Consider the following 16,254-nt stretch of genomic DNA (forward strand, 5'->3'; position numbering starts at 1 on the left):
CTCCCTTCTCTAGACTCAAAAGTTGTCTTTAATACTTACCAGACATTGCGTCTTCTCTGCTGGATTAATTTTAAGTTCCCTCAGGGGAACTTTGTATATTTATGAACGTTTATCCACTGTTTTGTACACAGTAATTTCTACATGTGTATGTTTGATAATGAAATTAGAAATTTGTATGTATATTAAAAATTTGATTAAACATACTCATAGAATCAAGGTGCAGGTATTCATTGAGAAAGTATGTCACTGTGAACTATAAACCAGATAATGTAACCAAAACAACATAAAGGATCCAAATGAGTTCACTCTGCCATGTGTGACCAGTCTACTAGGATTACAGCCTGACCCTGCATGCTTTCTTTTGGGATGGCCTGGAGGGCTTGGCCTTCTTGGTTATTTCCAGTCCTTTCTTCAAAGTAGGTCTCTGTGTCTGTACCTTTTATTTTGATAACAGTGCATCTCCTTGATTTGTTAAAATATATAAAACTAATTTTTAAAATATATAAAAAATACTGGGCTTCCCTGGTGGCGCAGTGGTTGAGAATCCGCCTGCCGATGCAGGGGTCACGGGTTCGTGCCCTGGTCCGGGAAGATCCCACATGCCGCGGAGCAACTAAGCCCGTGAGCCATGGCTGCTAGGCCTGCGCGTCCGGAGCCTGTGCTCCGCAACGGGAGAGGCCACAGCAATGAGAGGCCCGCATACCACAAAAAAAAAAAAAAAATTAAAATAAAATAAAATAAAATATATAAAAAATATACGCACATAGTAAAATATCCATATAGCATGTAAGAGAATAAATTGGAATGTAAATCTCAGTTTTCTCCCACACCTCCTAGGCAGCCTGCTCCCAAAATATAACTGCTTACATAGCTTTCTGAGACTTTTTAAAAAAATTTTTTTGGCCACATCACACGGCACACGGGATCTTAGTTCCCCAACAGCGATCGAACCCGTGCCCCCTGGAGTGGAAATGCAGAGTCCTAACCACTGGACCACCAGGAAATTCCCTTTCTGAGACTATTTTGTATATATTTCAACATGCATAATACTTTCTTTTAAACAAAAGGTACAGTTCTCTATGAGGATTTTGTCTTTAAAAACATATTTTTGAGATTTTTCTACACAAGCACAGCATTTACATTTCAGTAAGGAAGACAAAACATGTACTTGAGACTCAAACATATCATAAAGACAATCTTCATCTGTTCTTCCCTTTGAAAGGGCTTAACGTACTCTGAAACACTCTTATATTGCCCAAGTACATGACTAGAGAAAGTTTTTTGTGCAAAATGAGACAGCATATATCTTGTAAGTAACTTTATTGGTGAGGTCAGTATTATCTAGTTTGCAATTAAAATTGTTATTCTTTGTGTGGGTAGCAAATGGATGTATAGACACAGTCTGAAATAGTCAAATTCAGTTTTATATCTTGGGTACTTATGAAAATAAAAAATAATTTTGATTTCTCACATTTTCTAGCATAGGCTGCCAGAGTTGATTTTTTTTTTAAATGATGATTGTTAGCTGGTATCTTATGTCACACATCAAAAGCTATAAATTTGGGGGGGAGACATTTTCACATATCTTAATGTTTTGTTGTTAAAGGCATGGTGGAGCTAGTTCCTGCTTCAGATACCCTCAGGAAAATCCAAGTGGAATATGGTGTGACTGGATCCTTTAAAGATAAACCACTTGCAGAGTGGCTGAGGAAATACAATCCCTCTGAAGAGGAATATGAAAAGGTGATCAGCTAGTCTCTGTATTCTAAATTACTGTCAAAAATGTGTTACAGAGGTCTTAAGTGCTTTCATTTTCCAGCTCTGGTGACTAGTCATTTAGTTTAAGTTGTGAAAACAGTATTTTTCTGTTTTAATGAGATCCTAGTTTATGTCAAATCATTAATGTATCATATTTACAGATAGATACATACAAATGCTATCTGTTGATCAATGAAAGTAAAGTAGAGGAATTTTGTTCTTTGTTGGTCTTTTATTACACTATTTAAGAGCTCTCCCTTTTCTTAACTCTTTGTGGTTTGGGGAAAGAAGCTAATATTTGTTTACAGTAATATTGGCTCTGTGATTCTGAATAAGTTATTTGACCCAAAATAATTGTCAAGTAACATACTTTGAATGGCTTTCATGCACTTGGCTCTTCTGTGTGCTTTGCTAAGTAAGAGGGAATATAACATAGTGGAATCTCATTGCCTGGTTTTGAATCTTGGCTCTGCCACTTAACAGTGATGTGATCTTGGGCAAATAATCTCTCCGTTTTTGTTTCTCTCATACGTAAAATAGCAGTAATAATAGTATTTACATCATTGTTTTGTTGTGGCATTTTAAATGAGTTTAATATGTACATACCCACACACATATACTCTGGTGTGTGTGTGTAGAGAGAGACTAGTGCAATGCCTGGTTTTGTGATAAGTGCTGTGTAAACATATGCTGTTATCGTCATCATCACCACTAAAGATTTCTGGGGGTTATGGAATAAAATTAATCACATGGACCTGTAGAGCCATATGACTGTTCCGTTCAGAAATGTAGTATCTTGAGAATAAACTAAATGCATGTGCTTTAGTATTTGCTTTACAAATACTCATTGTATGCAACTTGTATCCTTCTGTGTGATATTATATTATTAATTTAATCCCCAGGACAGGCAGGACTAAAGTGAAAGAAGGTCTTCCAGCTTTGAGAAACTTGAAGATGACACATAAGGAGTCACTAAATGGACAACAAGGCACATTCATTATATTATTGGATGTTTAAAGATATAAGCTTACTTTCTTTACACATGCCATTCCTACAAGCCAAAAAAGGGGAAAAAACCATTTCTTTATTTACATTAATCTTTGTCCCAATGTTACCACTTGTGGTAAGCAGCAGAGCCTGTGAAGAGCAGGGTTCCACAAACATGGTGCTTAAAAGACATTCAAAGGCAGAGTGTACCCTAAGTAGGGACTGACAGGATCTCTACCTGTTGAAAGACAAAAGCTTAGAGAGAAGGGGCAATAACCACCTTTAGAAGGGTGTTTGCTTTTGAAAAACTGGCTTCTGCTACCATAACCCAGTTTACAAGCTATTGAGAAAGTGGATTATAATAGTGTTTTCAACGAGTGATAAATTACTTTAATCTTTGTTACCCTGCCTCCTTTAAAAATAATCTTTTTCCTAAGAAAATTTTGTATCTTTATTATAGGCTTCTGAGAATTTTATCTATTCTTGTGCTGGATGCTGTGTAGCCACCTATGTTTTAGGTATCTGTGATCGACACAATGACAATATAATGCTTCGAAGCACAGGACACATGTTTCACATTGACTTTGGAAAGTTTTTGGGCCACGCACAGATGTTTGGTAGTTTCAAAAGGTACTAATATTGTTATTATTGCTCAAGAAAATAGAGGCACTTCCTATTTCACAAATTAATGTCCCCAACTATTACATATAAAATAAGCTACAAGGATATTCAACACAGGGAATATAGCCAGTTTTATAACTATAAATGGAGTATAATATTTAAAAATTCTGAATCACTATATTATACATGTAACATATAATATTGTATATCAACTACAATGAAAAAAAATCAACTTCAAAAAAAACCAAGTTAATGCCCCAAACTTTGCTTTTTTTTCTTGCTGTTCTTTGCCTTGTAGCTAGCTCCCTTTTAGCGTAACTAGGGATGAAAAAGGCTCTAAAAGATGACTTTACCATGTAGCAGAAAGAATGAGTATGTGTGTGTAACCTTTGAAATGAGTTAAGGTGTATTTTGTCTAGTTAGTGGTACCTATTAGAAATGTTCCCATTTATATAATGGCAACGAGTACAAATTTTTTCTCTATATTTGTTTGTAACTAATATTTGATGTTTGGCTGTGGGTGGATTGATAAATATCACCTTGGAAATATCATATATAAATTCTACCTAAATAATGGGATTATATGATGGCTTTCCTGGGGAGAGTGAATTTTTAAGAATTATGCGAATTCAGAACTGCCTGATACTAAGTTACCCACTTAGAAACTGCTATGGCTCAGATAGCTTTAGTTCAATAGCCATGTAATAGCAATAGCACTTATTTGAATATCTTCTGTAAATAATATTTTGTATGTACTTTCTTTTTAAATAGGGATCGGGCTCCTTTTGTGCTGACCTCTGATATGGCGTATGTCATTAATGGGGGTGAAAAGCCCACCATTCGTTTCCAGTTGTTTGTGGACCTCTGCTGTCAAGCCTACAACTTGATAAGAAAGCAGACAAACCTCTTTCTTAACCTTCTTTCACTGGTAACTCTGTTCTTTACAAGCATTTAATTAATTTTATATTAATGCTTCTGTGTTTCAACATCTAAAAATAGGTATTTTGTGATTTTTAGAATATAATTTATTGTGGTTTCAAGTGTCATATTATTACCGAAATATTTTAAAGTTGCTGCCATGTGAAATATGCCAGACACCATTTATATAAAATTAAAAAATAAGTCACTAGATAGAGTGGGTACCCTGGGGATGAGCAGTAATAGTAACTGGAAGGGACTCTGAGAGTATCATCTGGGATGCTGGTAAATGTTTTATGTCTTAATCTGGATGTGTTCAAATTTTGGACATTCATTAAGCTGTGCTTTTAAGATTTCCGTGCTTTTCTGGTTGTATATTAAGTAAAAACAAACCAAAAAAAACCCCCTATGATTATTGTGACTGAAATTGATGTAGAAACAGAGGACTACACAAAAGACCTGGATTTCACAGCGTTTATTCCATAAACTGGCTATGACTTGCAACAATTGATCTCCTTGGCCAAGATTTTTCTTATTTGTGAGAGAATCACTTAGTCCCTAAAACACTAACAAACTCTTTAAAACTGTGATTGTTTGGGTTTGTTTGCTTTATTTCTGATTACTTGGCCAGCTTTTAGGGAGGAGTGAGGAACAGACTTTTAAAAAATTTAACTCACAAACCTTTTATCCTTTCTAAAGATGATTCCTTCAGGGTTACCAGAACTTACAAGTATTCAAGATTTGAAATATGTTAGAGATGCACTTCAACCCCAAACTACAGATGCAGAAGCTACAATATTCTTTACTAGGTAAGGTATATTTAAGTATATTAGAGAAGGCACACACTGTTTAACCTTGATTTCTTTTCCTTAGTTTAAACAAATGCTATATATCAAAATTCTGATTATAGGAAAAAATTGTGATTCACAGTACTAGCAAATAGGTTTATCAAAAGTTTATTTACTGAATAAATGTGAAGCATTGGCAATAGCACTTTAAAAAATACATTTATTTCAGGAATTCCCTGGAAGTCCAGTGGTTGGGACTCGGCGCTTTCACTGCGGTGGCCTGGGTTCAATCCCTGGTTGGGGAACTAAGATCCAGCAAGTGTGGTGCGGCCAAAAAAAAAAAATTTTACTTCTCTCAAAATATGATCTCAAGTTTTATTTAGTATATGATTTCAATTCTAAACATCCCATTTATGAATCATTTCTGCAAAACATATTTTCTACAGTATCACATACAAGGTTTTTTTCTAAAATGATATCTCTACTAATGTATTTTTCAGGAATCTGCCATAACAATTTTCATGGATACCATAAGTGCTTAAAACAGTGAACTGTGGGACACTGCTGTAGTAAATTGTTCTTATATGATGTAGTACTTGAAACACATGTACCAATGAGTGGCATTTGAACTTGTGATTATTACTTTAGCAGCAGATCTTCCTGGCAAATATGTTCTAAAGGTCTGGTGACCAGGTTGGTCACAGACTAGTGGTACCACCTCATTAAATGCCACAGCAGGGAGGAGCATATGAGCTCATATTCTTTTCTTTCCTTTTTCTCTTGCCTTCTTCCTCTCAGTGGAGAAGAGGTAGAAAACACTGGACTGGAATTCCCTAGTCTCAAGAGTCTGGGCTGAATTGAATTGAATTGAAGCTGACTTTTATATAGCCTTCCAAACTAATCCTGATAATTTAGGTATTGATGGGTTTTGTTTTGTTTTTCGAGATTTGTTGGCTCCCCTGGGCAAAACTATAAAGCAGGCATGTAAGTATTAGTAGGCTTGACCTGCCATAACAATAGACCATAAACAAGGTGGCTTAAACAAAGGAAATTAGTCTTCTCATTGTTCTGGAGGCTGGGAAGTCCAAGATCAAGGTGCCAGCCTATTTGCTTCCTGGTGAGGGTTCAAGCTTGAAGATGAAGGAGGGAGGAGAAGAAAAAGGAGGAAGAAAGTCATAAGGACACTAACTCCATAAAGGCCCTGTGGGGTTGGGGCTTTAACATTTGAATTTTGGGGGACACAAACATTGAGTCCCATAGCAAGGGAAAAACCTTTGTGTGAGGTTCCCTGACCTTTACTTTTTGACTCTCTTTGATTCTCACTCCTTGACAAAGTGAGAATCTACTCAATATTTTTAAATGAATAAAAGTTTTTCATCTTTTATTGTTAAAATAATTGAGAATATTTTCTTATGAACTTCAATGTTAACACATTGTCTGATTATCTCGTAGGCTGATTGAATCAAGTTTGGGAAGCATTGCTACAAAGTTTAACTTCTTCATTCACAACCTTGCTCAGTTGCGTTTTTCTGGTCTTCCTTCCAATGATGAGCCCATCCTTTCATTTTCACCCAAAACATACTCCTTTAGACAAGATGGTCGAATCAAAGAAGTCTCTGTTTTCACTTACCATAAGAAGTACAACCCAGATAAACATTATGTAAGTTTGGTTCTGTATCTGTGGAGACTCATGCGTGCATTATTTTTGTCCTTTCCTACTTCCTTCGCTGACTCTGCTAAAGTTCAAGCATTTGTTCTTTTCATACTTCTTTCTTCCATGGATGGTCCAAAAATTAATAAGTATACTTGGAGCATCCCTAATTGTTTTTTGGTGTTTATTTCTTGGTAAATTTGCTCCAGAAACATGAAGGACAAATGATACTCTTCTTTTCAGAGACAAGACTGAAAGGGTGGTGCTATTTTGCTTTTCTCCTTCCTTATCTTCAATTTGTTTTTAATTTCAAAGGTAAACCTTGCTCAGCATAACAAACTCAACCAATACAGAAGCATGTAAAGTAAAAATCTAAGTTCTCATTCCACGCTCCAGGGATGATTATAAAACATGCACATAAAGTTGGGTTTTTTGAACAAAAACAGTATCTTTAAGTGTGCTTCCCCCCCCCCAAATAGTATAGCATTATCATCTTTTTTGCTGTTATTTTTGTGCTAATATTTTTGTTGGATAACTGTACAGCACCATCAGCCTTTAAATTTTTGACAAATTGCTAGATTTTAAAAGTGACTTCACTATTTTGATTTTTACTTAGTAAAGTTTTATATGTTTACTTAGTATGTTAGGATACCATTTAACTGAATAGTCCATTCTTTCCCCCCAGTGATTTATAATGCCACCTTTAAATATAGTAAGTTTATATCCCTGAATTTATTTCTGGTTTTCTGCAGATATATCTGACTCTCTGTGCACCAGCATTTTACTCTTTAAAGTACTTTATAATATATTGATAGTTTAAATATCCAGTAAGACAGGTTTTCCCCCATCTCCCAGTCGCCCTAAGTTTTGCCTTCTCATTTTCTCTCTTAAATGAATTAACTTGCTAATATTTTCACTGAAAATGCACTACACTTATAAATTTGGAAGGACATTTATATTTAACCCTAGAAATAGAATGACTTTCACATTCCAGTTCTTATTTATTTAGACAATAGTTAAGGTTACTCTTAGAATGTAGTTAGATATGCTATAAATATCCTGACTTTTATATTTGCTGTTTCCTATTGGTGACATATATATTGCAAAGTGAAAAGCACTTGGTACATATAATGGTCAAGCTGAAAATTTTCTATCAAGAAAGGTTATATTATAAATCTAATGTGTTAGGGATGTGATTTCTTTTCAGATTTATGTAGTCCGAATTTTGAGGGAAGGACAGCTTGAGCCATCGTTTGTGTTCCGGACATTTGACGAGTTTCAGGAACTTCACAATAAGCTCAGTATTATTTTTCCACTTTGGAAGTTACCAGGGTATGTTCTCATCCTTGTACATTATTCTTGTTTTATAGGAAACAATTTCTTTATTACCAAGTGCAGGTCAAAAGCTTTGTGTTAAGTTAGTGTAAGATACTGTACTGTGGACCGTGTGCAGCTAATTTTCCTTTGTATCACAAGAGCCTGACACAGTACTAGACATAAACAAGGAACTAAGTTTTTCTTGAATGAATGATTAAGATCTTAAACTTAAAATATGGGATTTTCTAGCTTTCTAAATCACTGCAGGAATAATCTATTACAGCCATATTGAGCTCCTCTGAAAAACAATAAACTGAGGCACACTGATCACTAATCAAAATGTTAGTGTTTAGGCCTGTATTTGATACCCTTTGGAAACCTTCAATTTTTAAGGTAGCTAATGACCAGGAAATGTCCTGTGTTGAACTGCTCCCATTCTTCTCAAGACTAGACTTTGAAAATAAGGAGGCAGCAAAGTGGGTATCAGAGTTTATTCCCACGTGCAGTCTCATTTTTCCACTGCTACCAAAATAAGCAGTTAAGATGAACTTGATTTGAGCCCTATGGCATTTGTGGACTTTACTGGTATCAATAATAGCTATGGCTGATTGAATAATGATTGTTTTGGAGGATAAGATCTGCAAATTTGTGAATGATTAATCTTGAGTAGAAATAAGTAGGAAATAAGTAATAAATATGCATATTAGCAAAGCAATGTACGTTCTGTACCGAGGTCATAAAAGGATAATATATACTTGAACTGTTTCATCTCTAGTACTTGGAAAAGAAATCCAAAAATTACTTTATAGTGAATTAAGACTCCACTTTGTATTTAAGTGTATAAAAGAATATTTCTGAGAAAGCCCTCGCACAGAAACGAAGACCCAACACAGCAAAAATAAAAAAAATAAATAAAACTCCTACCGCCAACATCAAAAAAAAAAAAAAAAAGAATATTTCTAAGTATTATACTTGATTCTATAAATACCCCCAGATGAAATAATTTAAATTCCACTCCTTTTTGTTTTTCTTTTGTAGCTTTCCTAATAGGATGGTTCTAGGGAGAACACACATAAAAGATGTAGCAGCCAAAAGAAAAATTGAGTTAAACAGTTATTTACAGAGTTTGATGAGTGCTTCAACGGATGTAGCAGAGGTGACTATCCTAACTGAAAAATAATAACATACTTTTTATCGTGCTGCATAATATTTACATTAATGAGTCTTTTTTTTCCTCTTCCACCTTAGTGTGATCTTGTTTGTACCTTTTTCCACCCTTTACTTCGTGATGAGAAAGCTGAAGGAGTAGCTAGGTCTGCCGGTGAGAATATTTTTCTCTTTATTGATAATTCATGACTTCCCTATGACCTGCAAGTCTGTAACTTCTCGATGGATGTGGTAGTTGACAGTGGGGTTACTGTCTGTAAACAGTGAGAATGAGAGGAGGGTATTCTTTCTAAGCCAGTTGATTTCTGGATAAACAATTTTCCTAATGGAGTGTGATGACTAAAGAAGTGTGTATCAATGGCCTACCAGGTTCTTACCTTTTTTTCTCCAACATGTGATGGTCCTGGAATTAGAGCAAAAACTTTTGTTGCAGCTTGAACCACTGCAAGCAACATAAAATAAAGATGAACATATTTATATTTTCAGATGCAGGTTCCTTCAGTCCTACTCCAGGCCAAATAGGAGGAGCAGTGAAATTATCTGTCTCTTACCGAAATGGCACTCTCTTCATCATGGTGATGCACATCAAAGATCTTGTGAGTGACTACAAATAATGATGATTGTAGAGGAAACCTATACCTTGGTAGGAAACATTACTGTTATGGGAATGCTTTTCTTTATAGGTTACTGAAGATGGGGCTGACCCAAATCCATATGTCAAGACATACCTACTTCCAGATACCCACAAAACATCCAAACGTAAAACCAAAATTTCACGAAAAACTAGGAATCCGACATTCAATGAAATGGTAAGTTTAAATCACTTCTAAAAATTTCCTAGATTTGTTTTGATATTTTTAATTTTAAACACTTTAAAATGTTTTAGCTATCAGTAGCTGAACTATTTATTGTACTAGTAAGGCAAACCACTAGCAGTCCAATGGTATTTAACAAAATGATGCAGAATTGAACCTTTGATCATAGATCCTTAGGCTTTAAAAAGATCTTAGGGGCCATTATTCAACTACCCTTCTAGTGCTTAAACCCTTTCAAAAGTGGATGTCTAATTTGTGCTGAAATACTTCCAGGCCATCCAGTTTGTTTTGGGCAGCTCCAACTCTTAGATCATTTCCTTTACTGAGCTGAAATCTTCACTCCCTGTAGTTTGCACTTGTATGTCTCAGTTGTACCTCTTGGAACCACACAGAAATGCTCTGTTCTTCCTTCTACATGGCAGCCCTTGAGATAACTGAAATTCAAATGTCCTTCCTCTTTATTCTGTTGAAACATCTTCAGGACCTTTACCTTGGTTTGATAGGAGGTGGTTTCAAAATCATCCTCCTAATTTGTCTTAGTCTGTCAACAACCCTCGTAAAATAGAGTGATCTGAACTGAAAGCAGTAAGCGAAACATCACTGAACAGTGGGGAGCAGAACTGTGACTTTGCTGAGCCACTCACGGTCAACTTATAAATTTACTAATCTATTAAAACACGCTAACCCTTAGTCAACTACTAGTTTGGGATAATAACCACATTATTTGTGTACATTAACATTATATCCACACAAAAATGTCTGGGTAGAGATTTGGAAGCAAATAATTCTGAAGTTTCATCAAGGTTATAAATTTATTAAAACCACAGAATACCCTTTCAGCCCTTTTTAAAAGCATATTAAATGTCTGGAGAAGACAATTGGTATTATTCTCAAAAAGTAGTATTGGCTTTTCTTCTAGTTAGTGTTATACTTTCAAGAAACTGAAATGTGGTCATTTTTTTAGTTCTTTTAGTCAAACAGTGAGAACTAGATTAAGGAGATGTTGCTCAGAAGTTATGGTGAGGCTTTCTTGACAAGAAAAAAATTGTGTTGCATGTGGTGTTTGAAAGAGAATAACCTTACAACACTCCAGATTTGCTATAAACTGCATTTGTAATTGGTGATTTTGCACTGAATTATGGATAATCAGAAATTATCACTTCATGGTATATAAAATCCAACAGAATAAAGACAAAAGGAAAATTTAATCCCTCACTTTTTGTAAAAGTTACAATTACACTATCCCAACTTGCTTCCTTCTACTCTTTTACTTCCATTCTCTTCCTTCCATTTCTCTTTTAAAGATGATCTATTAAATTATCTCAAGGCAGGCTGCCGTGTGATTTCCCTTCCCCATACCTCCATTTCAGAAAAACCATGTTTTTAGTTTTTAGCTAATAATAATTTTGTGCTTTGTGCATTCCTGTCAGACACTCAGAGGAATGATAATACAATCCAAGACTCCTGAAATACAAAATGTGCATCTAAAGTATAAGACATATTCTACTAGATATGTCATAATCAATGTCACTAGTTGTAGTCACTCTAACTAATAATCTCACTTATGTTTTTACGTAAAATAATCCTAGAAACCGGACAAATAAATAGTTTGTAATCTGCTGTTTCTTTTTGCCTTTGCTATAGCTTGTGTACAGTGGATATAGCAAAGAAACCCTAAGACAGAGAGAACTTCAGCTAAGTGTACTCAGTGCAGAATCTCTGCGGGAGAATTTTTTCTTGGGTGGAATAACCCTGCCTTTGAAAGATTTCAACTTGAGCAAAGAGACAGTTAAGTGGTATCAGCTGACTGCAGCAACCTATTTGTAAGCTAGTGAATTTCTGAGCTTTGGAAGCAAGAATAGTTATAAACGTGTAGACACACGTGAACTTTGTGTAATATTTTTATACTGGACAGAAATTATAAAGTAAATGTACTTGCTGCATTTCAACACATCTGTTGGACCAAGAGTTACTTAACTTTTATGAATTTGTTGACTCCATTGCTGTTTTAAAGTCATTGTATAGAATGCTGTAAATCCTAAACTTAATATATAATAAGTCCTGAAAAAGACTTTGAGTTGGTGAAGGAGTTAATCCTTTCTTGAGTAATTCAGAGTAATAGCTTTAGTCTGGTCTGATAGTATTGTCAGTTCAACCATCTATTTTGCATTGTTTCTTACACAGACATAGCATGTTTGTTTTCCTGTTTTGCACCTTTTACAGCCTTTACCACTGTGTATGTTCACAAACACCAAAGGAGAGGAAAGGTGCAGGATGTTACCATAAAATGCAGCTGCTATTCACAGGGCTGAAAAGCAAAGCACAAATAATAAATAGTTATGTTAAGAACTACTAAGCAGTTTATAGAAGTAGGGGAAAATAACATTGCTTTTTATTATTCATGTCTTTAAAACCTTTTTCAGAATAAGTGCCAATCACTGAAGTTGTAAATAATGGTGCCTTAACTTCATATGCTTCTCTGGCACTTCATTCTGAGTTTTTTCCTGACTTAATAGTAAGTAGTTTTCACTCCCTTTTTACTAAAGACAAGAAATTATGTAAATTTACTAATGCTTTTCCCACAGATAGATCATTTTCTATACTTCAGATGTGTGACTTATTAGTTATTTAAACATCACCCATTTGTTTTATGTTTTCGTTGCCCAGTAACTGAATGAGAATCATCAATGTAGATGTACACTATATTCCATCATTCCATTACTATCCTACATTTATTCCCAGGAGGGTGAACTGAAGTTTGGTAATTTTACCTCCATATATCTATACTCCACTCCCTCATTAAACGAGAGAAAATATTCCCTCAAGTGTCCATTCCTGTTCGGTAGAAGAACTCCACGAGTAGGGAGACTCTTCACAAGAGGCCCAGGACAAGAACTCTAGGGTCCAGACTAAATTTTAATGTAGACCTTTATGGCACAGTTTGTCTTGTACACTGTCTTACTTACCTTTGTAAACATTTTACGTTCACATGAATTACTTTCCTTAATATAATGAGATTTAGAATTATAAGGGACATGATTGAAATCATTCTATAGTAACCATTAAGAACAGGGTTCACTTTTATTAGTTATTCATTCAACTTCACACATAATTTTGTGTTTAGTTTGGACAAATAGGTATATATATTAATTATCATGGCTAGAATAGGAATTCACTTTTAAGTGGTAAGGGACTGTAGCAATCTAGTTGCTGTGAAATAACTGACAAAACATTCAATGAAAAATACAAAGAAAGGAAGGACAATTCTCCGATTCAGTTGCCCAGAACAGAATTTTTATAAACTGTGCAAATGTTTAATGTAAATGGTGATACCTGCAGAGCAGACAAAGAAGAGTTGAGAATGTATCAGTGGGACAGGTTAAAAAAAAACTTGAAATTTTTGGTGCCTAACACTAATGGTCCACTTGTAGGAAACCCCGTATGATATATGAATGTTTTTTTTATATTAAAATGTGTCTATTTAATAAGTTAATTAAAAGGCAGATCAAAACACCGCTGTTTATTTGCTTTTTCCACATACAGTTAACATTTCCTTAAAGTGTGTAAGTAGCTTTGCAAATGTGAAGAAGTAATAGATATTTTCACTTGTTTTTAAGACCTAATTCCATTCCATGAATTGTCACTTAGCCACTGTTAAAAAGAAAAGAAAAAAAAGTACTGTCTTAGTAAAAGGTCACTGTTACTTGGACTCACCGTATACTGCCTGTTTGCAATCTGTTATAGCAGTGTCTTTTATACAAATAGTAGAGCTAGAAAATGTGATGTCACTTTTCAGTTACAAGAAATATGGATTTTTTATCCCAAAATGTATATTACACACTCTGTATAGTTAACCAGAGTTCAAAACAAGTGGTAATCTTTCTCTTAATTTAACTCATTATGTGCCTTCTTTGGTCATTAAAAAAAACACATGTTAAACATATTTTAAATATAAGTTATTTCTTTGTGAACGCTAATCTTCAGCCCTTACCAAAAACAAACAAAAAATGACAGAGGCGCCTCTTTGCACTACTATCAATAAATTTTTAAATGTTTTTTTAAACATTTTTTAAAGCTTGCATTAAAGTAAATCTGAAACAAAAGTTTAAACAAACTAGCCAAGACACTAATTTTTATGTATAATCACAGTGTTTTATACCTATCTTTACTGAGTAAAAAAGTTATGCTTAAGTTGTACACCAAAAGAATTTTTTCCCCTTGCAGTGTTTTGGGATTTGAAAATAATGGTTTACTCGAAGAACCTATTTTCTCTACTGAGGAACCCAATGTAGAACTTGCACTGATGTTTTTATTACTGCCTTTATAAGAATCTGTAGGTATCTAAATGTTAAGGCATGTATGATCTTTGATAAAGTATTCTTTTATCTTTTCAAATTAATGTTGTGTAAAAGTTTCAATATCTTGCCTTAAATTGGTTGACTGTTCTTTCTAGGATTCATGTGGCATTTAAAAAAGAAAAAATTAAATTTGATACTTAGACTTCAGATCAAAAAGGAATCAAGCCCCACTACCATAATCCATGGATTTACTTACATGCTGTTTGACTAGCAATGCAAATATGAATAAATATGGCAGTTATTCTCATCTATAAGAACCAAATACTTTAATTATGTTAAGGTAGTTAATAAAGATGTATAATATTTTTATTAATACCTTGAATATATTCAGTGGATTGAATGTGACTTCATAACTGTACTACAATTGTATTAAAATATTTCTGGAACAAAGGAACTCTGCTATCATTTCATTTTTTTAAAGATTTTTTTTGATGTGGACCATTTTTAAAGTCTTTATGGAATTTGTTACATTATTGCTTCTGTTTTATGTTTTGGGTTTTTGGCCGCGAGGCATGTGGGATCTTGGCTCCCTCACCAGGGATCAAACCCACACCCCCTGCATTGGAAGGCAAAGTTTTAACCACTGGACCACCAGGGAAGTCCCCATGCTATGACTTCTTTCCTCATCCACATATTAACATTTTTGGTTCCAAACTTTGATATGACCTCACTGTTGCTGTTCTTTGCATCCAACCCAGGAGTTTATTAGATTCAGATAATCCTGAATTTCAGAACTGGCCTGTGATCTGCCCCTAAAAATGTCCAAATAGAGTGTCTGACTTCTAAGTGTGGTTCTTGGAAGGTCTGGATTGCCACTTTGTTAGAGCCCCATCACCATTTCATAGAAGTGAAACGCTTCTGTGAGTATGGTCCCTGGCTTTTGGTAATCTACTTAAATATTAAGTATGTCTATAGCATGGTTATTACTATACTGTCTTCAGAACAGAGAATGTAGATTCTTAATACCATACCTCCATCCTGGAATGATAGCAGTGAGGCTGTGGTTCTCTGATCCTAGAAATAACATGTAAAAGGGCCAGAGACCATGAAAGAGCAATAACTTAGAGCCAGTTTCTTTGATTGATAAACTCAGTTTGTGTCAGAAACAAAACAACTTTATTTTACCCTTACTGTTTTGAAACACTTTATCACGCAAATTTTAGACAAAGTTAGACAACAGTATAATGAACTCCATGAATGAATCCTGTCACACACCTTCAACAATTATTACCTTAGGGCCAATCTTGTTTGATCTATATTAATGATGATGTGCCTAGGTGTAGATATCTTTATTTTTTTCTATTTAGGATTCTTAAATCTATGGATCAGTAACTTTCTTCGGTTCTGAATAATTTATTATGACTTCTTTTCCAATTCACTACTTCTCTCTTCAACTGTTTAACCCATTCATTGAGTTTTTAATTTGGGTTATTGTATTTTTCACTTCTATTTGGGGTGTTTTTTTTTGTTTACTTGAATCATGATCCAGAAAAGACAAGACTGCCAGGATCAATGTGGAAAGAATAGTTCTTTTTCAACAAATGGGGCTGAGACAATTAGATAACCACATGCAAAAAAGTGAAGTAGGAAAAAAAAAAAAAGTGAAGTAGGACTCTTACAACATATACAAAACTTAATTCAAAATGGATCAAAGACCTAAACATAACTAAAATTATAAAGCTCTTAGAAGAAAACATAGGTGTACATCTTTGTAACCTAGAATTAGAATTTCTTTTCTTCTGTCACAAAAAGCACAAGCAACAAAAGAAAAATAGATTGGTTTTCATCAAAGTTAAAAACTGTGCATCAAGGACACTATTAATAAAGTAAAAAGACAACTCACAGAATGGGAGAGAATATTCACATATACCTGA

General features: G+C 34.5%; 1 protein-coding gene across 2 annotated transcripts in view; it reads left to right on the forward strand.

Annotated features, from left to right (window-relative positions):
• Positions 1-14,772, forward strand: part of PIK3C2A (phosphatidylinositol-4-phosphate 3-kinase catalytic subunit type 2 alpha) — a 104,146-nt gene extending 89,374 nt beyond the window's left edge. For both annotated transcript variants that reach the window (XM_059069803.2, XM_059069804.2), the window contains exons 23-33: positions 1,607-1,743; positions 3,206-3,375; positions 4,138-4,294; positions 4,984-5,093; positions 6,525-6,732; positions 7,931-8,055; positions 9,079-9,196; positions 9,289-9,361; positions 9,694-9,803; positions 9,891-10,016; positions 11,667-14,772. In XM_059069803.2, coding sequence (XP_058925786.1) covers positions 1,607-1,743; positions 3,206-3,375; positions 4,138-4,294; positions 4,984-5,093; positions 6,525-6,732; positions 7,931-8,055; positions 9,079-9,196; positions 9,289-9,361; positions 9,694-9,803; positions 9,891-10,016; positions 11,667-11,849 — 1,517 coding nt within the window. In that variant the 3' untranslated portion in view covers positions 11,850-14,772. The remainder of the gene's footprint in view (positions 1-1,606; positions 1,744-3,205; positions 3,376-4,137; positions 4,295-4,983; positions 5,094-6,524; positions 6,733-7,930; positions 8,056-9,078; positions 9,197-9,288; positions 9,362-9,693; positions 9,804-9,890; positions 10,017-11,666) is intronic.
• Positions 14,773-16,254: the final 1,482 nt, after the last annotated feature.

The sequence above is a fragment of the Kogia breviceps genome, chromosome 7 (genome assembly GCF_026419965.1).
Source record: "Kogia breviceps isolate mKogBre1 chromosome 7, mKogBre1 haplotype 1, whole genome shotgun sequence".
Classification (NCBI taxonomy): domain Eukaryota; kingdom Metazoa; phylum Chordata; class Mammalia; order Artiodactyla; family Physeteridae; genus Kogia; species Kogia breviceps.